Here is a 24,723-nt window from a genome sequence, read left to right as displayed (position 1 = left end):
TTCTAACTCTTTTTCTTGTTTCCTGGACAGGATTATGAGATTATCATTTGAGCTCTCAATGAAAGATATCCATGGATATTCTGTATAAAAAGTGTATTTTGAATGGAGGTATTTCCTTCCTATCCTGATGATTTAAATACTTTACACAGAATATTTTTATTGAGCTCTCATACACATTTTCAACTAATGTGTGTCCCTGCAAAAGTGGTTCCAAGTTTCCAAAAACTATATGTGATTCTGTCTGGTGATGAAGCTTGACAATCTATTAAGGTGATATCTTGAGAATTGTTGCCTTAGCTGATGGGAGTGTTCATGTTCATTTTAAATACAAGATGCATAAACAACTTTATGGTCGTTTGTTTTTTCTTGTTCTTTATTCTAATTTGGACGCTGATATTTTCTAGTCATACATGCTTTGTTACTGAGGTCTTGATATGATTGTTTTAGGAGTAATTGGGGCATCAGCAACTGCCTTATGGGAGCAAACAAGAAGTCCTTTTCAGATTAAAATTACCATGTAGCGAAGTAGAATATATAATTGGAACCTTAAAGGTGGCAATTACAGACTGATACATCTAATCATGTACTTCTTCAATGTACGGATGGAGGTCTTTAACATTTTGTTGCTTGCTAGTAGGTCTATCAGTGCCCAATTTTATGTTGTAATTCCATGTTTTTGTATGGTAATTTGCTACTGCCATTGAATATACTTTAAAAGTTGGGCACTACTAAGGTTTGAGAGTGCAATGAAGAGTGCTTTAGGTTTGGAACATGGAATTAATTCTCAGTTGAATCTGACTGAGATCTCTGAGCTATCTCTAGCCAAATGAAACCCATGATAAAACTCAAGTTTCAACCCTGGGTTTCGATGCAGGGAGTCTCAGTGTCAAAACCTCAAAACAAGTTGCACCACATGTCGGTTTTGGCCTGACCTAAACCAAGTCTGAAACCGAGATCTTGATCCTTGGTTAAGGTATAACAGAAAGGCTAAATGAAGTGCAATTGTTGTGAAGATCATGTCCTTGTCAACTTCAGTATAGGTTATGTTGGAATTTTAAGAAATTATTGCTCAGAAGATTTTTTCATTCATAGGTCCCAATGGAGTATTTATAGTTATAATCTAAATAAAATCCTACTCTGAGTAGGATAAGGAAATACAAAGCAAATAGAATAGAAGAACAAATCCTAGATATTAGGAAACCTAGTCTAACATAAAATATGAAACCATTATAAAGAATATAAAAAAACAAAAGATATAACTAAAAGAGGAGTCTACTCCAATTAGGAACCTCAATCATACTTCCAACACTCCCCCTCAAGTTGAGGCATGGATATCACACATGCCCAACTTGGCCAAAGTAGTACAAACCATCTATCTAGGAACATCTGCAACTTGATCTTCAAACTTCATTAATAGTTTATAGATTATGTTTGCCTTATAGATTTCCACTTGCTTTGTTCTCATCTCTACCGCAACTTTAGGTCTCCAAGGAAGGATGCCCAAGAAAAAGGTAGAATCTTCAAATGTTGAGAAGATCAAATTTCTGCGCAAATCTGAAAGAAAATATATTTTCGGGTAACAACTGCTAGGGTACAATAGGAAAAGAGAAACTATAGATTTGTGGCAATGTTATATCTCTAAAGGAAAAAAAAATTGCCAAGTAAATGGACAATCTCCAAAGGTAAGGGAAAAATTGTCAAGATAAGTGACAATCTCCAAGGTAATAGAGATCAAATTCTGCAAAAGTCAAACGCCAAATCTTTAACAATGTTGGATCTCCAAAGTGAAAGATGTCAAGGTAAGGGGCAAATATCCAGGAGTACAGGGATTGGGTTCTACACAGGTCAAAAAAATTAGATCCATAACAATGTTAAATCTCCAAAGTGGAAGATTGCCAAGGTAAGGGACAAATTTTCGAAGGTAATAGAGATCAAATTCTACATGAAGAAGTCTAAAAGTGACAGAGATCAAATTCACACTAGGAAGTCTGAAAGAATGGCATTTTCATAATGACCTGAAAAATGTAGACAATACTCTTGAAGTAAACATTGAATTGTAGACATCTTCAATCTCCCCCTCACGTGTAGCTTTACACATGGAAAACAATGACAAAGGAAATCCCTAAATGATATAGGCCATGGTCCACCAAGGTAAGATAATGGCCCGAATGTAATTAGGAAAATTCTTAGAAGACAAAATTCAAGCCAATGGGTAAACTTGGAAAGGAAGAAATTGTAATGGTAAGATGAAAGTAGCATGAAAATTCTTGGAACAGTAGCATGAAAATTCTTGGAACAAATCTAGAGTAAAGGACAAAATCTGAAAGGTCTAACTAACACTCTCATTTTTTTCCCTTAAGAAAGAGACCCCTGGATATATGAAAAACACAGGTAGACCCCTAAATATATGGAATTTTACGGAAGGACCCTTGTAAATATAGGAAATCACAATTAGAGATATTCAAATTTACAAACTTAAAACTTACTCCCTAAAGGCAAAAAACAGAATTTGAGGGGCTAATTTGTTAACAAAAGAGCTTATAAGGCAAAAAATAGAAATCATAGGACTTAAAGTAAAGGATGAGTTGCAGGGAGCTTGCGATGATGCTGGAATTGTGAGCGATGGCGGATGGATATGCAATGGTAGTTTCAGGTCTAGCGATGGCTGAAAAAAGTGGATTGGCAGGTCAGCTGGTAAGAAGAAGGTGAATTATAGGTACAGTTGTTGGTAGAAAAAAGTTGTAGGTGGTGGAGGTTGGAGAAGTCGTAGGAGGTTGAAGGAGCTACAGGTGGCGGAAGTTCTGGTTTCTTGCAAGTTTGAAGATGGTTGTGGTAAGAAGTTAGGTTGGGGATGGTGATTGTGGAGTAGCAGCAGCGGTAGCGATGGAGTGGCAGCGTCAGTGGCAATGTGAGGGAAAAGAGAGAGACTTGATTCCTCTAGTTCCTTCTCTTCCCTAATCGAAATTAGGCTCTGATGCCATGGTTGAATTTGAAGAAATTATTGCTCAAAAGATTTTTTTCATTCATAGGCTTGAATGAAGTATTTATAGTTACAATCTGAGTAAATCCTACTTTGAGTAGGACAAGGAAATACAAAGCAACTAGAATAGAAAAACAAATCCTAGATATTAGGAAACCTGGTCTAACACAAAATATGAAACCAATACAACGAATATAAGAAAACAAAGATATAATTAAAAGAGGAGTATACTCCAATTAGGAAACCTCAATCATACTTCCAACAGGTTAGCTTCAGAAGCTTTTACCAGCATAGGGTGCTTGAAGAAATTTTGTTTTGAATCCTGTGGTTTATGCTGTGAAAGTGAATCTCATGCAACACCATAAGAAAAACCATCGGCAATAGCAGTAGGTAACTGGGAGGTTGTAAATCTGATGTAATTCAGGCCTGAATTCAGGCTAGGGAGGGGCTTGCATATAGAAAGTAAGGTTGAGAGACAAAATTATAGAAACATCTCACAGATGAGCTTCTTCCATGATTTGGCTATCCAGATTTGCTTAGATTAAGCACATTGGTGTGGGCAGGCTGGTGATTTAAAATAAACATAAGTTTAAGGATCACATACAAAATGCAGGCAGCCTATTGGAGACTCTCATTTATGAACAGCCTGTCCTAATTTCAGCTGTAAAGATAACAAGGATTTGTGAAGGAGAAACTTCTTTTGTCATGTTTATTGGTCATCATGCATGACGTTGTGATAAGTAGTCACCCATCTATGAGGACCCTATCCCAATTTCAGCAAGAAAGATAAAAGGGATTTGTGCAGAAAAGCTTCGGTTGTCATGTTTTTGGGTTATCATGGCATTACTTGTGATTGTTTGCAAGCAAGGACAATGGATCTCTAAAGATCATAGAAATTGCTAGAGCTAATACATAGAAGTTGTGCCGCAAGTAATTTCAGAGATCTTAATTAGAAGTAGGAACTGAAAGAATTAATTCATTTATTTCCCCTCTTTGTGCTGCTCTCCTTTTCTTCCTTGATTTCTGATTCTATATCCTTGCTCATCTTTGGTCCCAGACTGATGACCCCTGGCAATGTATTTAGACTTAACCGCCTCAGTTATACAGTTCAATTAATTTGTCGCTGGTCCTGCTAAGAATCCCTGAAAAGCCACACCTGATCTGGGTGGTAGGGAGGTCACCTGGGGAAGTGGAATGATGCTTGGGGGATGCCTACATTTAGTGGATAGAGGCATGGTTGTCAAAGTGTCTGCCATTTTTGGGTCAAGGTGACCTGGTGTTGCCTTGTCGCTTAGGTGTCGCCTTATCGCCTTGCTTGGTGTCGCCTTGGTTTTCATTGCTCTCTATTGCCTAGTCTCGCCTTGTTGCCTTGACAACCATGGATAGGGGCACTGTGAAAGAGTTGCAAAGGTGCCTGTGTAAGTGCGGATGCCTACCTTTAGTGGATAGAGGCACAGTGAAAGAGTTGCAAAGGTGCCTATGCAAATTTGTAATGCTGGGAGAAAGGCTCCCTAGGCCTCATATTCTGATGGAACTGCTTCATGTTGGCTTTCACACATTTTAGACGTTCTGGTATTCAAGTGATCCAGACTTGAGGCTGATTGTTGCTCACTAAAATAACTATTATCTCAATCAGAACCACCATTATACCTCAACATTAACAGACTGAGTTTTTTAAGGGCGTAAGAAAAACTCATACTCCTAAATCAGGATAGCATTGGTTGAACTTGGGTTCAGTTCCCAAGTTTAACTCTTTTTACCCCAAACAAGCTGTTGCTTATACTAGATTGTCAGGGTGACCTCTTTTCCTATCGCATTCCATATGTCTGGCTCCTCAGAGTGGTCCCTCATCACCTCCAACTTTTGTTTGAGTATGGTAGTGTTTCTTGCATCTGTGACTGTTACAAGGTACTCCCCAAGGAAACTGAGTCTTCATATATTCCATTTATGTCAGTAGTACGCTGCAAGTCGTTGGTACTCCACTCCTGTATCAACTTGTCAACAAACCTGTTGGTGAATTCTTGGAACTGTTCTCTGTTAAACACATCCTACAACCTGTGGGCTTCCATGCCGCCCAGACTATGATCCCTTGGATGGAAGGATGAGATTACACCCCTCTCATTATCTCTTCCAAGTATTTACCCTGCCACACAAACAGGCAGTCAGAAAAATATAAGCACATTGCATCAAAGATGAAGAGAAACTATTAACTAGAGAGCTAACTTGTAGAAGGTCCTAAAAATTATAAAGGGAATAATTTAGTTTGTTTATTTTGTGGTATGACTTGTTCCATTCAAGCCTGTGTAATCCACTTGAAAGATTGGAAACTTGATCCTTCAATCCTTCAGTTAGAATAATACAGAATAAACTCCTATTTTAGTGTTGTGATAATCTTGAAGGTCCAGAGGGAATTCCAGACCAGTTGAACAATGGCAACATTTATAAGCATGAAGTATCTAAACAAGGAAAAAGAAACCTATCAACTGGATTTGTGCCAAATGGATTAAGCATTGCTCTAGTGTGAAGCATCCTCACTTCAAGAGAACTCATCCTTGTTTTTATGGTAGAGGATGTGTTTAGTTGGCTCTTGATTACCTATTGATCATTGTAGTGAATGATGTCTCTCAAATCCCAACATTTAGTAACTTTAATTTGCTACTTCTGTTTATGTATCATGTCCTGCTTGTTATGTGATGTACCACAGGGAAGTTGGAGCACGATGAGGTTTTCTAGGCTGAAAAGACAATGCGAGAAAACCTACTAGAAAAACCATAGTCACATATGAAACAAAACATACAGTGTAGCCAGTAACTTGGACAATACTTGCGACTGTTGGGGCTGAAACTTGGACGTTGTGGAGGTCCTAATGGGAGACTAACTGCTTAAAATATCAAGTCTCACCAACAGTTGGGTTAGAGAAACAAATACATACAGTAAATAGAAACTGATAAAAGAAAACAAATGGTAAGTCAGAGAATAATTCATAACTCTCAATCTGCAATCAGATTACTACTGAGTTCTGGTTGATTGTAGCGAATAGGGAAGGGAAGATTATATCAGAAAGTTAAGCGTCTCCAGTGGCTAATGGCTAGTTTAAAGGAAACATTACGACAAAGATACGGATATAATAGGGTAAACCATCAATCCTAGCAAAAGGGAAGCAGAGAATAAAACCTACCAAATAGTGGTTAGCAAAGTGGTATGTCATGAAAAATAAAGAGATAACTATATAAAAAGGGAGAAAATTGTTAGAGATAATGATGGTGGGATCAAGGAAACTGATGGAAATCGATGAGACAGTGAAGTACACTATGTGAGAGAAGGAAAGAGTTGGAAGAAGGGTAGAAGTAATGAATTCGTATGATCACCAAGCCTAGGTCAGCTTCACTTCCAACCGACCATAGGAATCACCACCTAAGGTCTGAAGGTCTGCAACTGTATCACAAGAGCAGCAGGAACTCAAAAGAGAGCATAATGTTGTTCATCAAAATCATGGGCAACAAGAAGAAAATACCGGTTGTAATCCAAGAGAGCCCCTGGCTTCTTGTACTTAACTTTTCTATGTTGCAAGAACTCAAAAAGAGCATAATGTTGTTTATCAAAATCATGGGCAACAAGAAGAAAATACCGGTTGTAATCCAAGAGAGCCCCTGGCTTCTTGTACTTAACTTTTCTATGTTGTATGTAGCTGTTTTTTCTTCGTATGAAAAAAGAATCATGGGCAATATGCCCTTTCTCTTAGTTTTTGAAAGTGATTGCTACATTCAAAAGCTCTCCATGTATCGAGTTTTTATTAATAATTAAGTAACGACAGAATATAGAGTCTCGAAAATGACAAGTAATTTAAAGGAACTACATAAGTTCTACTAACTTAAATTACAGATGACTCCAAAAACAAAATAGAGATTTGCTAAAGTATCCTGCGCTGAATATTGAAGCAGCATTAGCTATTTTCTAGTACCCTCTATAGCTCACACTATAGCCCATGCCCATGCATGAGGCTTAGTTGGTTTAGGATCTGCGATTAAATTCAATTTAGGAGTGCATTTGTTTCATTCTTGATTACAATTTGTAATTTGACTGAGAATAGGAATTGATTGGTCCAATAGGTTTTGGTTTAAGATTTCGAAGTAGGTATAAGCCTTGCTGTGAGGATAAGCAATTTTATATCTTTTCTTACCTTCATATTCTCATTAAATTGGAATGAGTTCGAGGTCAATGTGAGAGTTTGTTTATATCCTTCATATTCTCATTTAAATAGGAATTGGTTCAAGGTTTATGTAAGAGAATTGTTCTCTTATGGTTTATATTGTACCTCAATACTGTTCATGATGAGCATTTCCCTGGCTATTTTCTTTCTTCGACCTAGAATGTTAAAGGCCTTTGCTGCCTTCAGGAAAGACCTGATCAGAATTACAATTAGGGAGGTAGGTAAAAAAAAATAATATTTAATTGCAAGAAACAAGATAAGATTCTTTTTAAGTTGTTCAAAGCTAGTTTCTGGTAACTAATGCTGTGGAGTAGTTTGGTTTAACCTGCACTCGGAACTTCAAACTCTGTGACTTGTGGAACTGTTTGTTTCATTAAACTAGATAATGTTTGGGTGCTTTCCCATTATAGTAATTCTTTTGAGATCTTATAGCTTTATCTAAGCACTTTGTTTTGATATTGGCCAATATCTAGTAGCTTGGCACCTCCTTCTTGAGATTTTAAATTTGTCAATCTTAGTGAGCTTTGTGATCATTGGTTTCTTGAAATGTAAAATAGTATCTTGGAGCTTGGTTCAAGATCTCGCTCTCGAGCGAGATCTGGCGAGATCTTGATCGAGGTATGGTCATTTTTTCAGGCCAACTTGATGGCCCATCTTGGTGGGTTTTAGGGTTCAGGTTAGGCTCAAACTTGGTAGTTAGCCTGATCTAGGCCTTCTGAACACATTGGTGGCTATGGATTTGTCAGAAAACAACCCTAATTATGAGTTCTAAGTCGACCCTAAGTGTGAAACCAAAATGCTGCGGGATTGGGGAATGCAAAGTTATACAACAATGTAATATATAATCTTTAAGACTTATAAATGAAAAGTAAGAGCATCAAACACATCAAATAACTTAAATGTCATCAAAATCCCATCCATATGAGTATCACAATCTTGACTTGCGAGAATAAAATAATAAAATTGTATAGCCGTTAGAAGTTTTATATAAGTCATAACTCATAAGTTTATAAGACAAGCATAAAATGATTGGTCTTCCTTTGGTGTTGTAGATGAGCTCAGAGTAGTTGCAAGTGAAAATCTTGAAATCCACAAAAGATACTGTGAAAATTGAGAGTTCTAGGGAGATATGGTGAGATCTCAAGTGAGATGTGGGGAATCTCGCCCTTTATTTCGTCTCGCCTTCTTAAAAAAGTGAGATATCTCACGAGATCGTGGATCTCGCGAGATCTCAAACCATGCTTGGAGAAATATAGTTTGTACTTTTTGTATTGCCTAACTTTTGTACTTTTTGTACTTGCTATTTTTGTTTTCACTCTATCAATAATTTATATTCTTCCCTAGTTTCTTATTTGTTGTCATCTATACTATATTAATTTTGCTCACATGATATTTTTGCAACTGTTTAAGAAAACGTATATAATCTCTTATACTCATGGCAATTGTAACCTGGCCTATTAAATAAATGGGTTGGTTTCATGTTTAAAGTTTGGTCTGATAGGCTGTTAGACTTCGTCTGAGCCTACACTAATCCACCAAACCTAAATCTGTCTGAGCCACCCAATTGCCAGATTATCCTATACCCATTAATAATAAAATCATGCTTATTTGATTTTTGTTATACCGTTTGTATATTTCTTCAAGCAGTATTTGGGCAGGTCAAGCCTATTGTTGCTTGTGTCTAAAGATGCTACGCAAGTGTATGTGTCGCAATCAAGTAGTAAATAATAAATAGAATATCGATCCCACGAAGAATTTTATTTTTAACTTTCAATGTAAAAGTAAAACTGATTTAAACAAGATTATCAAGATTGATTTGTGATTGATGAACTAAATAAACAAATGACGGGTAATTAAACTTGAGAACCTAAATGGAAAATATGCAATAGAAGGAATTTTAATAAATGATATGAGTGTTAGGAATCGATTTCCCCTCCCCTGAATTTATAATGCAGATACTATAGCAACACTACAACTCAAAATATATCAAAGAACCTCGAACGAAATGACATAATGGCATTTTCCAATCCATATATGCATTAGCATCCTAATTCAAAATCCTCATATTCCTATGGGAAAATGAAATGAGAATGCAACTTATACCCAATTCCAATCATGAGAACGTTAGGCAAGTGAGTATTCCTACCCAACCTACTAATTAGCTAAATCCAAATAAAGATTAAGCTAACCCACGCCATTTAGCAATCATCTAGACTCAATTAACTTTCTAGTTAACTAAAACCACAGCATTCATTCATGCATGATCAGTCAATAAATGAAATTAATCAATAACTAACATGCTGAATTCATTGATAATAAATTGTACTGCAGTAAAACTAAAGAACACTAAATAATTACAACTCAAAATACAGGTTCAGGTACTCTTATCATCCCAACACAGTAAGAACTTAGCTCATATCAGAATTCAAAAGCACAGAAATATATATAATCATCAACATCGTTTAGCTAGAGTATGAGAAAATAGAATTATAAAACTGAATAGAAAACTAGGAGATGCAATGCTTCCACACAAGCTCCAGCAGGTCTCTTTCTCCAGTAGCTCTGTTTCTTCCACACGAGCTCAGCTCTTCTCTTCCTCCTCTTCTCTATTGTAATCTGCCTCTCCCGCAGCCCTTTCTCTCTTTCTTCTATAAATGCCTTCAATCATTAGGGTAGAACCTGGCTTTAGGATTAGAACATTCACGTATTTATAGGAATAGAGTCCCCTTTAGTTAGCCCTTTTTAGTCATTTCCATGTGAACTCAATTTGGGAATATTCTGCTCCGTGATGCTGCAGCATCCTTACAGCAAAGTTAGAAGACAAGTTCTTCTTCTATCATGAATCTTCACCTACAATGCCAAGAGAAAGATGGTTAATCAAATTCATCCATTATCTGAAGAGAAATTTATGCAAGAATGACATAAAGGACCTTTACAAGATTCAAAATGTTAAGACTCACTAAAACAACATCTAATGACAACTAACACTAAAACAAATATAAAATACTCTTAAATCAAGCTATCTCAAGTATACAATTACCAAACTTAACTCTATTTCATAGAGTTATCACACCCCCAAACTTAAGACATTGCTTGACCTCGAGTAATAAAGAAAAAAATGAAAACACAAAACTAACTGCAAAGGTAAGCATTAAGAGAACAAAAGAAAAGAAAAGACCATAACCTGACTTAATCATGCAATAGGATGGGTGTTAGACAGAAGTTGCCTCTCAATCTTTTTCTAATTTTTCAGATCCAACACTTCTTGCCAATAACACTTAGATGTCATACTTTACTCATAAGGATGCCCTCAAGTGTGTGTGTGAAAGTTAAGGATCTTGCCCCAGATTACCCTAGTCCAGCTGAATCATGGTCATCAAGTTTAGTTCATTGATCTCATAAGTTGACCAAATGATTACCTCTCCACTAATTAGGGACCCATATCCTTTTACACCCCAAAAACTTGTTTTACAATATTTTGAGCATTTGACCCCCAAACTTATTCTCTATGAACTATGTCTTTTTTTTTTTTTTTAGATGCTGTTGTTGTCATCCTGCCTTTTTGCGCGAATATCACTCATTTGTGATGAAGATACCCGGTTACTCAACAAGATCACAACCAAAAGTGCATTTGCATGCTCATATTCCGGGCCATTGTTGACATCAAAAGTACACATAGGTTACATGCATAATCCTGGTTATTAGGCAGCCCAAATCAGCGGAGCATTATTCTCTTCTTCTTCTTCTTTTTCTCTTTTTATTTATTTTTTCATGCTCATATTCCAGGCCACTGTTGACGTAAAAAATACACATGGGTTACATGCATATTCCCGGTTACTAGGTGGCCCAAAACAGCGGAGCGTTATTCTTGTGGGGGAGGGTCAAACCTCAGCCAATACTCACAATGCACATAATTCTTGGAAACACCCAAATGGGGACCCCTAATGTGTAAGTCTCACGGCTCTCATTCAACCAATTCTAAAATCCTAAACTTTCACATTGGTCCAACTTTTCCTAGGTTCTCCGGAGCTTGAAACATCACTTGGTGCTCAATAATATGACATCACTAAAATGAGTAAATGCGGACATCAGATCATTATAGCAAACTTGTGCTAAGATCTCCAACAAAATCAGATTAAGAAGCACTGACATTCTTATTAACTAACTACCATCCAAATCACATAGTAGCACATATTGACTACACAAAACATTTTCAAACAAGAAAAAAATCTACTAACATTGCTTCAGCCTCAAACAGCAGAAACACAACAAAATAGACTGACTCAACAATAAACAAAATAACAAAACCCTGACTCTAAAATGCTGGACAACAACTCAGAAATTAGCAACTAGAACAACATATTCAGCATTTAACATGACCCACAACAGAAAGTTAAAAACAATTAAGAAACTAAGAACATCTATAAAATAAAGATGACAAGATGACACATGCAATGATTGGAATAGGGCAAATCATACCCCCAAACTGAAAATGAGCAGTGTCCTCACAGCTTAAAAAAAAAATAATGGAAAAGTAGAGAAGAAGAAGTAGAACAGGACTTCCCTGAACCAGCTATTGATCTGCTTCATCATCGGGAATGTGGGAGCAATGGAAGTACGAGAACTAGGGTCTGATCTGGCCTTCTTTTTAGGGCCCATGACTAGGGGAGTGCAAATGGCTGGTGCAGAGAACAGATAAACACAATGAAACAAAAACACAACCAAAAATAGGGATAAACAAACAAACATAGGGAAATAGACAAACACAAACACTGCAGGCTATACAGGGCTAAGCTACTGCTGAAAATAACCACAACAAACAAACAAAAATGAAGGGAGTAGTGATTATAGCTAAAGGAACAGAAATGATTGATGAAGCAGTGAATATCTTTTTTTCTTTTTTTTTTTTTTTTTTTTTTTTTTTTCTGTAAGTAGTTTTGGCTCCCACGAAATATAATAAAAACTTCACAAAACAAAACACACGATAGTTGCAGAAAAAAAAACACAAACCAAAGAAAAAAATGAACCGAGAAAAACAAGCAAACACAACAAACAAAAACTTCAAAAATAGGGAACGAATGAAAAGAGAGAGGGAGAACACTTAGCTGATGTAGAGAGGGATTATCGGGTTGTGGTGTAGCGAGGCTGGAGTGCAACTGGCGCAGCCCTAAGCACACAAAAATCTCACGAAACCCGGTACAACAAGGATAGACCACGGAGATGTGAATCGACGGTGCAATGTGGGAGGAATTTAGGGTTTTGGTGGGGTAGGCACTATATGTGAAGAAGATAGCACAGGGGTGGGCGAAGGTAGGTAACGATGCGCAAATGGAGGTGGAAATGTGGCGGAGAGAGCAGAGGAATGAAGAGGTGATGCAGAGGATTCGCAGTGGAGAAGACGAAGGTGCGGTCAGGTTTGTGATGGGTTTTGGTTTTAAAAGAATTGGTTTAATGGTTGGGTGGTTTGAAATAGGTTTGGGTCAATGTGGGTCAGCAGTGGTTTGAGATGGTTTAAAGGTGTGGGAATTATGGGTTGGTTGGGTTCGAGGTCAAACCGGGTCGGGTTAGTGGTTTTATCCTTGCTGTGGAGTTGCTACAGCATTGCTATGGCATCGGTCACAGAATACATTGTATATCAGAGAATGCAATTCTAGTATCTGGTTAATAAAACTTTGCTGTGGCGTTGTTGCAGCATCGTTATGGCATCGGTCACAGAATGCATGTGTTTACCAGAGAATGCAATTCCCGTAGCTGTTAAACAAAACTTTGCTGTAGCAAATCTGCAGCAAAGATAATGAATTCTCCTGGGTAACTGACACATGCTCTGTTTACAGTTGACTTGACTGTCCAAGGTTGCAAAACGCCTACTCATTCTTTTTGTGTTCCCCACGCTCCTTAACTAATAACCAACAACATTACTAAAAACAATGCAATTGGGTTGCCTCCCTTTTTAAGCATCTCGAAGGATGATGGAAGATTTGTCAAGCTCCAATGGTGGTGCAACCCAATAATGCTTGATTCACTGCATGCTCTAGTTCCCAAGGCCATTTAATGATTTCTTCTTGTGCACATTCCATAATTAGACTCAAACTCCTTTGCTACTTCACGTACCTGTTGCAACATTCCTCCAACCAAATTTTAAGCTTGTACACGGAAGGATTGATCCCTTTGATCTCTACTATACTCCATCCGAATGCTCTTCTATACTTCTTCGGCACTTTAAGTAGCATATCTTCCTGCTCCTCTGTTAGCATTGCTGAAACAATGACAGGGAGTGTCTTGGCTTCACCCAAATAGGCATACCAAAGGTGTTCTGAAAGAGGTGTGAACTCTAACACAGGTGGCTCTTCAATTGATGGTTTAGGGGGTTTAGTTTCACATTTAGCTAACCCAAGAGGCTTGAATGCACTCCCTCTAAATGCCTTAGCTGGTCTTGCCTCTAACCAAGCCATATATCTACTTGCTTCATCATCCACTTGTTCAATTTCTATTGCCAATGAAAGCTCTAGTGGGTTTTTAATATACTCTTTCTCCAACTCTTCTGAAACTAGCTCTTCAATGACATCCACAACAAAGCACTTTTCTATTGCATTTGGAGATCTCATTGCCTTCAAAACATTGAGTGTGACTTGTTCTTCATTAACCCTCATTTTCAATTCTCCTCTCTTTACATCAATTAACGTTCTCCCAGTTGCTAAGAATGGTCTTCCTAGAATTATGGGCACATATCTATCCGCTTCAAAGTCCAAAACAATGAAATCAACAGGAAAGATAAATTTATCTACTTTTACCAAAACACTTTCAATTTTTCTTTATGGGTAAGCAAGAGATCTATCAGCGAATTGTAAGGTCATTGTTGTTGGCCATGCTTCTCCAACTCCAAGCTTCTTGAAAATTGACATTGGCATAAGGTTGATACTTACTCCAAGATCACAAAGGGCTCTTCCAATATAATTATCTCCAATAGCACAAGGAATGGTGAAACTTCTAGGATCTTTTAATTTTGGAGGAAGCTTGTTCAGCAAGAAGGCACTACTCTCTTGTGTCATGGCCACTGTCTCAAACTCTCCAAATCTCTTTTTCTTGGAAAGGATGTCTTTCATGAATTTCACATAATTTGGCATTTGTTTAAGTGCTTCTACCAATGGTATATTGATGTGGAGCTGCTTTAGAACATTCAAGAATTTCTTGAATTGATGGTCTTGCTGCTGCTTATGAAATCTTTGAGGAAAAGGGGGTGGTTTATAACTCAGTTTTTCTGGAGAATTCTGTTGCAATGGTGCTGAAGCCGTGGGTTCAACACTCTGTTTTGCAGAATCAGAGTGTTCCTTTTGAATAGCAACTGTATCTTCCTTCTCCCCTTCTTCTTGGATAGAAATAGGTTCCTTCTGTTGGCTAGACTTTGAATGAGGTTGCTCTAGAGGTTTTCCACTCCTTAATGAAATAACTTTGCAATGCTCTTTGCCTTCACGCCTAGGATTTTCTGTGTCACTTGGCAATAATCCTTGAGGTCGATTACTTAAAGCATTAGCCAGCTGTCTTACTTGATTTTTTTGATTCCTCAATGAAGATGCTTGACTTTGAATAATTGCATCATTCTTTGCCATATACTCCTTCAATAGAAGCTCTATTGATGAAGAAGGTTCCATAGGTTGAGTCTTCACTTGCTGTTGAGCACTTGGAAGCTGATGAGGTCGAGTTGCGATGGAAGATGAGCCTACATTTTGTCCATGAGCATTCAAGAGAAGTTAGGGTGCTGCCTCCAACCAGGATTATAGGTGTTGGAATATGGGTTATTGGCCTTGTTGAAATTACCAACATAATAGGCAGATTCTGGGTTGGATGGACAACTATCAAAGAAATGCTCCCCACCACAATATGTACAAGAGACTGCTATATTTTGTTGTGTTTGTACAGCTGCAGCCAGGTTTACTAATTTTAACACACTAGTTAAGGATGACACTTATGCAGTTAAGGCTGTCATTGCATCCAACTCATGAATCCCTGTCACTCTCTTATTTGCAGCACCTCTTTCAGTTGGCCATTGGTAGTTGTTGTTGGCCATTCTCTCCAAAATCTCGTAAGCTTCATTGTAAGACTTTGCCAATATAGCTCCATTTGCTGATGCATCCACTATGGACCAAAGTTGTCCATTTAAACCATTATAGAAAGTCTCCATTTGAATCCAATAAGGGATTCCATGGTGAGGACATTTACGCAAGAGCTCCTTAAATCTTTCTCATGCCTCATGCAAAGATTCACCATCAAATTATTGGAAACCAGTGATATCATTTCTGAGCTTGGCATTCTTTGTTGGAGGGAAGTACTTCACCAAGAACTTCTCCACTAAATCATTCCATGTGGCTCAAAACGAAAAAAAAAAAAACCCCAAAAAAAAAAAAGGGGGGGGGGGGTTGATAATTTAAAAAAAATTAAAAAACCCAGCAGCACGGAAGACGGATGTTAGTTTCTTTCAATTAAGAAAGAAAAAGTAAAAAAAACCCCAAACGAGTTCAACCATGCTCTTGCCCTATCCGGGCTTCCATTAGGCTGGGATTCTTTGAATAAGGGAATTAGCTTCAATCGTCAAAGCATTTTTCTTGTTTTTTTCTACATTGCGTCGCCGTGAGATTTCATTGGTTTTTAAAGAATCATTTACCTCCATTGAAGAGTCTAAGATGGAGATGAGGATCTTCTTCGTTGGCAAATCGACCATTTTTCGGCGATTTCCGGCGACTTTGGAAATCCTTCGACGGGTTTCTCGGGGCGTTGGGGGGAGTTCATTTGGAACATCACGGGCTTAAGTTCAAAATGTAGTGCTTGGATTCTGGCCTTACAATGCTTGGATTCAACTCATGCAACATCGGTACAACATATGCTCTAATGGCTCTATCTCTGTCATCACCCTTAGCTGCCATATTATTTTCATTATTATTCATCCCATTTCTCACTGCTTCAGCCATTGTTTGAACTGCTGGTAAACCTCGCTGCTCCTTTCTTCTAGCTCGAAATGTCCTTTCGATTTCAAAGTCAAAGGGTATCAACTCTTGATCAGGCAGTGGATTCATACAAGGGTAAAAGCACTTAGGAATAAAAGAAGACTAATATCAAGGTAAAGAAATTTCAGTAGATAAAACCAGAAATTACTTCTACACTAATTATCAATGACAAAAATCCTCAGCAACGGCGCCAAAAACTTGTTGGTTTTGTCTAAAGATGCTACGCAAGTGCACGTGTCGCAATCAAGTAGTAAATAATAAGTAGAGTATCAATCCCACGAAGAATTTTATCTTTAACTTTCAATGTAAAAGTAAAACTGATTTAAACAAGATTATCAAGATTGATTTGTGATTGATGAACTAAATAAACAAATGACAGGTAATTAAACTTGAGAACCTAAAGGAAAATATGCAATAAATGATACGAGTGTTGGGAATCAACTTCCCCTCCCCTGAATTTATAATGTAGATACTATAGCAACACTATAGCTCAAAATATATCAAAGAACCTCGAACGAAATGACATAATGGCATTTTCCAATCCACATATGCATTAGCATCCTAATTCAAAATCCTCATATTCCTATGGGGAAATGAAATGAGAATGCAACTTATACCCAATTCCAATCATGAGAACGTGAGGCAAGTGAGTATTCCTACCCAACCTACTAATTAGCTAAATCCAAATAAAGATTAAGCTAACCCACGCCATTCAACAATCATCTAGACTCAATTAATTTTCTAGTTAACTAAAATCACAGCATTCATTCATGGATGATCAATCAATAAATGAAATTAATCAATAATTAACATGCTGAATTCATTGATAATAGATTGTTCTGCAGTAAAACTAAAGAACATTGAATAATTACAACTCAAAATATAGGTTCAGGTACTCTTATCATCCTAACACAATAAGAACTTAGCTCATATCAGAATTCAAAAGCACAGAAATATATATAATCATCAACATCGTTCAGCTAGAGTATGAGAAAATAGAATTATAAAACTGAATAGAAAACTAGGAGATGCAATGCTTCCATACGAGCTCTAGCTTTCTTCTCCAGCATGTCTTTTTCTCCAGCAGCTCTGTTTCTTCCACACGAGCTCAGCTCTTCTCCTCTGCTCCTCCTTTATTGTAATCTGCCTCTCCCGCAGCCCTTTCTCTCTTTCTTCTATAAATGCCTTCAATCATTAGGGTAGAACCTGGTTGTAGGATTAGAACATTCCCCTTGATATCCAGGGCTGAGAACATTCATGTATTTATAGGAATAGAGTCCCCTTCAGTTAGCCCTTTTTAGTCATTTCCATGTGAACTCAATTTGAGAATATTCTGCTCCGTGATGCTGCAGCATCCTTACAACAAAGTTAGAAGACAAACTCTTCTTCTATTATGGATCTTCACCTACAATGCCAAGAGAAAGATGGTTAATCAAATTCATCCATTATCTGAAGAGAAATTCATACAAGAATGACATAAAGGACCTTTACAAGATTCAAAATGTTAAGACTCACTAAAACATCTAATAACAACTAACACTAAAACAAATATAAAATATTCTTAAATCAAGCTATCTCAAGTATAAAATTACCAAACTTAACTCTATTTCATAGAGTTATCACCTACCCTCATGATATATTAAGGGCTAGTGTCAGATTGGGTCCATGCCATGTTTATTTCCTATTGTAGTCCACCCAAATCCATCATGTCATTATCGGTCATCAAATTTTGCTTCCGGCCTTAGGTTTTTATTTGTTTTCTGATACTGAAGCTTAACTCATTCATCAAAGAAAATGAAATCTGATTTCAGTACACCCTAAAATTGTCTAACAGCCTTATACTTTTTTTTTGCCATAGCTTTCTATTATTTGGTTGTATTGCTATTTGTTTGTTGACTTCCCTGTAACAGTAACAAAGTTGAATATTGACACTCATTCAAAATGTCACATGGTCTCTCACACCAAAGCAAGATCACATGAAACTTGTGGGCTGTAAATGGGTGTATAAGATCAAGCGCATAGTTGGTTAAGGCGACGAAGGGATTCGAGGTGGTTTAAGCCAGTTGAGGAGGTGAGGCGATGAGGCGCCCCCCCCGAGGTGCTTCCGAGGCAATCAAGGCGTTTCAAATGACATTTTTAGTGTACATTTGGTAGACTCTCTAGTTCATCATAAATATATCATATATTATATTACAAAAACACTAAAATAGTCCACGATAACAAAGTTGAAGTTAAACAAAAAAGAAGAAGTGCCAAAATTACCTTCACGAGCAGATGAAGAAGCTGACCATCATTTGAGTAGAAGAGGCATTGTGCCTTAATGATCAGTAGGAATAATAAAAAATAAAAAATAAAATCCAGAACCATCTTCACCGGAGAAGATGACGATGTTGGTTGTCGTCTAAGAGAGGCTTGAGAATAAGAGGCACTAGTCACCTCAGTATCAAAAAAAAAAAAAGGGGGTCTCACAGGTGTCGGAACAAATCAACAAAACTATTGGGGGAAAATAAAAAGATTCAAAACTTACCTGGCTTGAGAAGAGAAGCTTTGGAAAGGAAGAACCATCGGAGACTGCCGCTACAAGTTGAAGAGTCGAGACTTCCATTGCAACTCCAAATGTGAACTTAGAGTCTGAGAGCTTAAAATTTAAAATAAAATAAATAAAAAAAGGAAAAGAATCGTTGGAGAGAAATAGGTTAGCATTGATCTTCACCAAAGAAGAGGAGAGCTAGAGACTGCTGCAATAGCCACTACAAGTCATTGCTGCGAGAGGTTTTGTCTTTTGGTGTTGCCACTTGTGCAAACAATTTTAGGTTAATTTGTTGTTTTATTTTTAAATACAATATTTTGATTCCATGTAGCATCGGTGCAAAGAAAATCCTAGGTTCAGCCAATAGGATTTTTCGAATTAGAATCTAACGGTTTATGAGCTTTAAAACTTTGAATCAGTATCACTTTTTTTTTGGATTTAAGAAGATAAAAAGGTGGAAGCCTTTGGGGCCAAGGCGTTTGAGGCGCCTAAGGCGACCGCCCTATGTAACTCTTATAAGGTGACTCTCGCCTTATCTTCTCCATTAGTGCTTGGACACCTAGGGGATACCTTAACGACTATGATCGAGCACAAAGCAAATGGACCCCTTGAGCACTAGAAAGAGCATCTTGTGGCCAAGGGATTTCACCAACAATGAGGCATTGATTTCACCTAGACATTCATTGCTGGTTAAACCTACCACCATTCGCACATACTTTTCATTATGGTGAGCCATGAGTGGCAGATTTGCCAACTAGATATTCAATGCCTTCCTTTATGACAATCTTACAGAGGAAATATTTATGGTGCAGCCACCTGGTTTTGAAGATCCATCTCGTCCTAACCATGTGTGCCATCTTCATAGATCTCTCATGGCCTTGAACAAGCCCCACAAGCATGGTTTTATCATTTGTCTCAATTCTTTCTTCAATTTGGATTCACAGCCTCAGACAGATCCCTCTTTGTTTGTTTATCGTATAGGCACACATCTATTGACACGGATGATATCCTGGTCATAGGTTCTGATGGGTCTCTTGTTCATACTCTCCTTGCTCGTCTTGCAATGGAATTTTCCATAAAAGATCTGGGTCTGTTACACTTTTTCCTTAGAATTGAAGCACAACCCCATTCTCAGTGCCTCTTGCTCTCTCAGACTAGGTATATTACAGATATTTTGCAAAGAACAGGCATGCCTGACTGCAAGACAGTTTAAACACCCAGGGCTTTGTGTTAAGCCATCTGATGCAAGGGGCACTCTATTTAATGATCCTACTCAGTACCACTCTATTGTAGGGGCACTCAAAGAAGTAGCTTTGACATGCCTAGAGTTGTTTTTTTTGTCAATCTTGCTTGTCAACACTTGCATTCATTCACCAACAGATGCTCATAGAACAATGGCGAAACACATCCTTCGATATCTTAAAGGGTACTTCGCTCTATGGACTTCTTCTTGATCGCAACTCACCTAATACCCTATTGGCCTTTTCTGATGTGGATTGGGCTGGTGGAGGAGCAGATCACAAGTCTATTGGTGGGTTTGCTATTTTTCTTGGATGTAATCTCATCTCTTGGCTCGCAAGCAGAAGACTGTGGCTTGCTCCTCAACAGATTCTGAATATAAAGCTCTTGCAGATGTGGCCACCGAATTTATTTGGTGAGAGACATCATTTACTGAACTTGGATTCCGATCAAGCTCTCACCAAGTATTATGTTGTGACAGTATTGGCATCACATATCTTTCCGCTAATCCTGTCTCTAATGCTGAACCAAACATGTTGAAATTGTGTTCCAATTTCGCTCATGATCGGGTTGCGAAAGGACAACTCCATGTTCAGTTTATTTCCACCCAGGATCAGCTGGCTGATATTTTCACCAAAGTTCTACCAACAGGCTGCTTTCCTCCTCGGGGCCAGGGGTGAAGCCCCTTTCTATATTAATTATATAAAAGCTCCCCTGAGGATGTAGTTGTGGTGCGCGCAAGCTGGTCTGGATGAACCTCAGATCCCAAAGAAAAAATAAAAAATAAAAAATAAAAAAGAAAAAAAAAAAGAAAGAAAAAAAAGAGAGGCTGCTTCCAATTCATGCGTGGCAAGCTGAAGCTCCGGTGTCTGACTTACCTACTTGTGGGGGGCATATTAACAAATAATCATTTGAATTTGAATTACTTCCATACTGCTCTCCACTGGTTGGTAACATTTGAATTCTTCCCATATCCGCTCTCCAGTGGTTGTCCTCATTTGAATCCTTTCCATATCGGCTTCCATTGATTGACAACCATTAGGATTGTTTCCATACCAGCCTCTTTCCATATTGACCTCCATTGATTGACAACCATTTGAATTGTTTCTATTTGAACTTTTCAATAGTTGTCTTTCCTTTCTATCGTGGTTGTAGTTAAGGTTGTAAGCTCTCTATATAAGACAGCATTGTATTCATTCTAAATCAGTAAAGAACAAATGTTCTAACACTGGAGAATACAAAATGATAATCAGAGGGATGAGGTTGAGTTTCCTTGCGATTTGCTTGCATATCAGAACCATGCAAGAAGGGTTTGGAATTAATTGAGAGGAACAGAATCTCCATGTAATGTACAGTTATGCTGTTACATGTCATTGTCTATTCTCCAAATCAATGTCTTTGTGTGTTGAATAACCATTCAGTTCCTACTGAAATAGAAAATTGCATTTAAATGAATGTTTCTCTGAGGGGCTTTATCGGTTACAGCTAGCACTTTTGCATGGTTACATGCCCAGTTAATAGTCACTTGCTTTATTACCATATTTTTCCATAGAATTGAGTTAAGGAATTATGGAAAGATGGGTGCGTCTATAGGTTTTACCTTTGTGGTTAGGAAAAAAGTTTTCCCTGTGGGATCATTTACGCTAGACACAATGGTATAAAATGACTATCTTATCCCTCATGATGCTTTTATCTGTACTCTCATTGGTAGTCAGAATCCGCTATCCTTACGGAGGAGGGGATAGATCCCCATCATAACTCATTGGGTACTCATTGTATGAACCTGAGCTCAACCTATTTTGCTATTGTATTTGCTATATGAACCAAGCAATTCTTCCATCAAATTGTTAGATATTGCATTACAGTAGTCACCTCCCTTGAGGGTAGAGATCAGCAATAATGAGACTCTCAGCATTCTCCTGTTCATCACGATTCTCATGCTTCTCTTCACTAATGGTAATCTTTTCAATTCTCTTCTCTCGCTCTCCAACTTCTACTGGAAAAAGGAAAAATAAGTAGAAACGGGTTTCAGTCGGTTCTGAAATGTGTTGTATCAATCAATCTGAGTTTGGAATCAGTTGAATCAGCCAAAAACGATTGTTTTTCTTTAGAAATTTGACTGGCCATTGTACTGATCATGATCGATATTAATACGGATGATCCGATACCGAGGTTTTCTTCATGTCATATTTTTTGTGATCCTAATATATACAGCTGTGCTGCAGGAAACATGATGTGGGGAAATCAGATATAAAAGTTTGAGCAGTGGAGTTTTAGTAAATAAGTCTTAAATATAGGAGAGTGATATGAATTTACTCTTAAAACTAACATGAAAGCAAGTTGGAATAGTTTGTCCCTACAAAGGGTGCGTGTATGCTTTTGGTTGTTTGAGTTCCACGTTCATTGTTGAATATCGTGCTCTCACCGATTCATGCATCAAAATATAACTTTTCTTTTTTCTTTTTAGAAGAAAGATTATTTTTGTGTTTTTAAATTGGTTTGGTAGTGTCAACGTGAGAATAAATAATTTAGAAATAGATTGATTACCCATGAATAAGATCAGCAACAGTTAAGCCTCCCACTTCGTGGCTTCCACTATTTCTTTTCTAATCTCTTTCTCTCTCATAACCCAACTCAATAAAAGCCAGCCTGGTACCCAAGTTCAAATAACTCTCTCTCATTCTCATCTGTTTTTTCTCTTTCTGCAGAAATCACTGAATTATATAGCTCTAGCAAGCTTGGAGAATATAATGGCTGGTCAGGCAAGAGGCAGTGCAGTAATGGCCACAAGGGGGATTCTGATGTTGGTTCTCCTTTGCTTCACCATCCAGTGTGAGATTGCTCAGGCAAAATCATACATTGTTGGAGGCAAGACTGGTTGGACCTTTGAGATTGAGTCCTGGCCTAAGGGAAAGAAGTTCATGGCTGGTGATGTGCTTAGTAAGTATCACTAGCTTATTCCATTACCGTTTGCAGCAAGGAAATTACATGATCTAATTCAGTAGTGATGAATTCAAATCTGATATCTACGTATCTTGGGGGAAAAAAAAGGCAAACCAGACATTGAAAGTTGTGTGCTTGAGATTAATTTTCTTATGCAGTCTTGTCTTAACAATTTTTGTTCAGAATGTATTTCAATGCCTTGACCTCAAACTACAATTGAGGTCCACCATCCATTGCGTCAAGGCCCACCTATGTCTCAATATCTATATATCTAACAACCTAATTATGCATGGAAGAGAGTTCTCTCTTGATAGGGCCAATGGGGAAAGAACACTTTGGCATCTATACATTATTCTTTTAAATATTTATTTATTTTAGGTATAATGTTTTTTTATTAAAATTAATCATTTACTTAAAATGTTCTTTTTCTTTGTACAGTTTTCAAGTACCTTCCAACAGCTCACAATGTTGTGAAGGTGAACCACTTTGGATATCGAACTTGCTCGGTTCCTAAAGGATCCTTCATTACTAGTACAGGAAATGATCATATCAAATTAAGGAAAGGAAACAACTTCTTCATCTGCAACTTGCCAGGACATTGTATCAATGGAATGAAGATGGTAGTTTATGCAAGTTAATTAGTTTTTTTCACTCATTTTTTATTTATAATATTTTATAATTTCTTCTTGTAATCTTGGAGGATTTTGTGAGTGTTTTATCAATAGCTATATATCGCGCCCAGAGAAATGACAACAGTGACTTGTTTATGTGGTCTCTTGTTGAAGTTTTAATGTGGCTGTATGTAAGAGAGGCTTGTAACTGCTTCATTTTATCATTGCCCTTGAAAGTGGGGGTGGAAGCCCCATCAGTTAATAAACTTACTCTTATCCAAGTGCATTTCTTTGTTTGAAAAATAGAAACAAAAGCCATGATATAAACACAAGTTAACATGTATTATTTATTTTTAATGTAGAATCTCCTTTTTCTATGAAATCTCCTCTAGTCTTTGATCTCATAAACAAAATCATGTTTTTTAGTAACATAGGCACCACCACCGGGGGTGGTGGTCTAGTGGTCCCAAGCTCACTCCAAAGTGGTTTGGTAAACCTCATGTCTGAGGTTCGACATTTCGGCCCGTGTCATCATGTCGGACCCTGGCAACACAACCCGTGTCATCATGTTCGATGAAAAATTGAATCCCTGTTTCGAAGGGTATTTCAGGTCATTTTGACTTGAAATTTGACGTGTAACCTAATTTGAGGTCAATAAACACATTGGGAGTGTTATTTTGACCTAAAACATCACTTAATCTAAAGTTTATAATTGGCACATGTCCGGCTATATACGGGCAAAACTGAAAGTTTGGAAAATTCATATAAACTAATGTAAATATGCAAAGAGAACACAAATACACAATTAGTAAAGAGATGTACTAAAGTTTACAATTCAATATACAATTATGTTGAGTATGGCTCATGCTTCACATATTGTTGCCGACTGACAAGGGCAACGCCCCCGGAGCTTGGCGAATGTAGCGATATACTTGTCATTGCCGACACAGGGCGATATGTCGCCTATATATGGTAAATATCGTGTCGGTGGGGGGAGTCGTGTCGCTCACAAGCGACACGGCAATATATCGCCGACACAGTGAACCATGCGTAGTAGGGGGCGCTAGGTCGCCACTACTACATCCCCTCTCTTATTTACCAAAAAAAAAAAAAAAGTAACATGGGCACCTCTCACCACATTATCGTGTGGGGCCAATGTAGGACCTACTTGGAAGTCCCATCTTTGGATTTTTTATCAATACTTTATTTAA

General features: G+C 37.6%; 1 protein-coding gene and 1 non-coding gene across 2 annotated transcripts; both read left to right on the top strand.

Moving 5' to 3' along the window:
• Positions 1-23: 23 nt before the first annotated feature.
• On the top strand, positions 24-23,745 carry LOC148999666 (basic blue protein-like). Its single transcript, XM_089141071.1, has 3 exons — positions 24-108; positions 22,667-22,898; positions 23,340-23,745. Exons 1-3 carry the CDS (start codon positions 103-105, stop codon positions 23,537-23,539), a joined length of 438 nt encoding a protein of 145 aa, XP_088997197.1. The 5' UTR covers positions 24-102; the 3' UTR covers positions 23,540-23,745.
• Positions 15,386-15,492, top strand: LOC148999667 (small nucleolar RNA R71). The gene has a single exon (XR_016170884.1). It is a non-coding gene; the product is annotated as a small nucleolar RNA R71 (small nucleolar RNA).
• Positions 23,746-24,723: the final 978 nt, after the last annotated feature.

This window comes from Hakea prostrata, chromosome 11 (assembly GCF_041222555.1).
Source record: "Hakea prostrata isolate BN-2017 chromosome 11, UWA_Hpros_2, whole genome shotgun sequence".
Classification (NCBI taxonomy): domain Eukaryota; kingdom Viridiplantae; phylum Streptophyta; class Magnoliopsida; order Proteales; family Proteaceae; genus Hakea; species Hakea prostrata.
The sequence above is the reverse complement of the archived record's forward strand: the minus strand, read 5'-3'. Positions and strand labels throughout refer to the sequence as shown.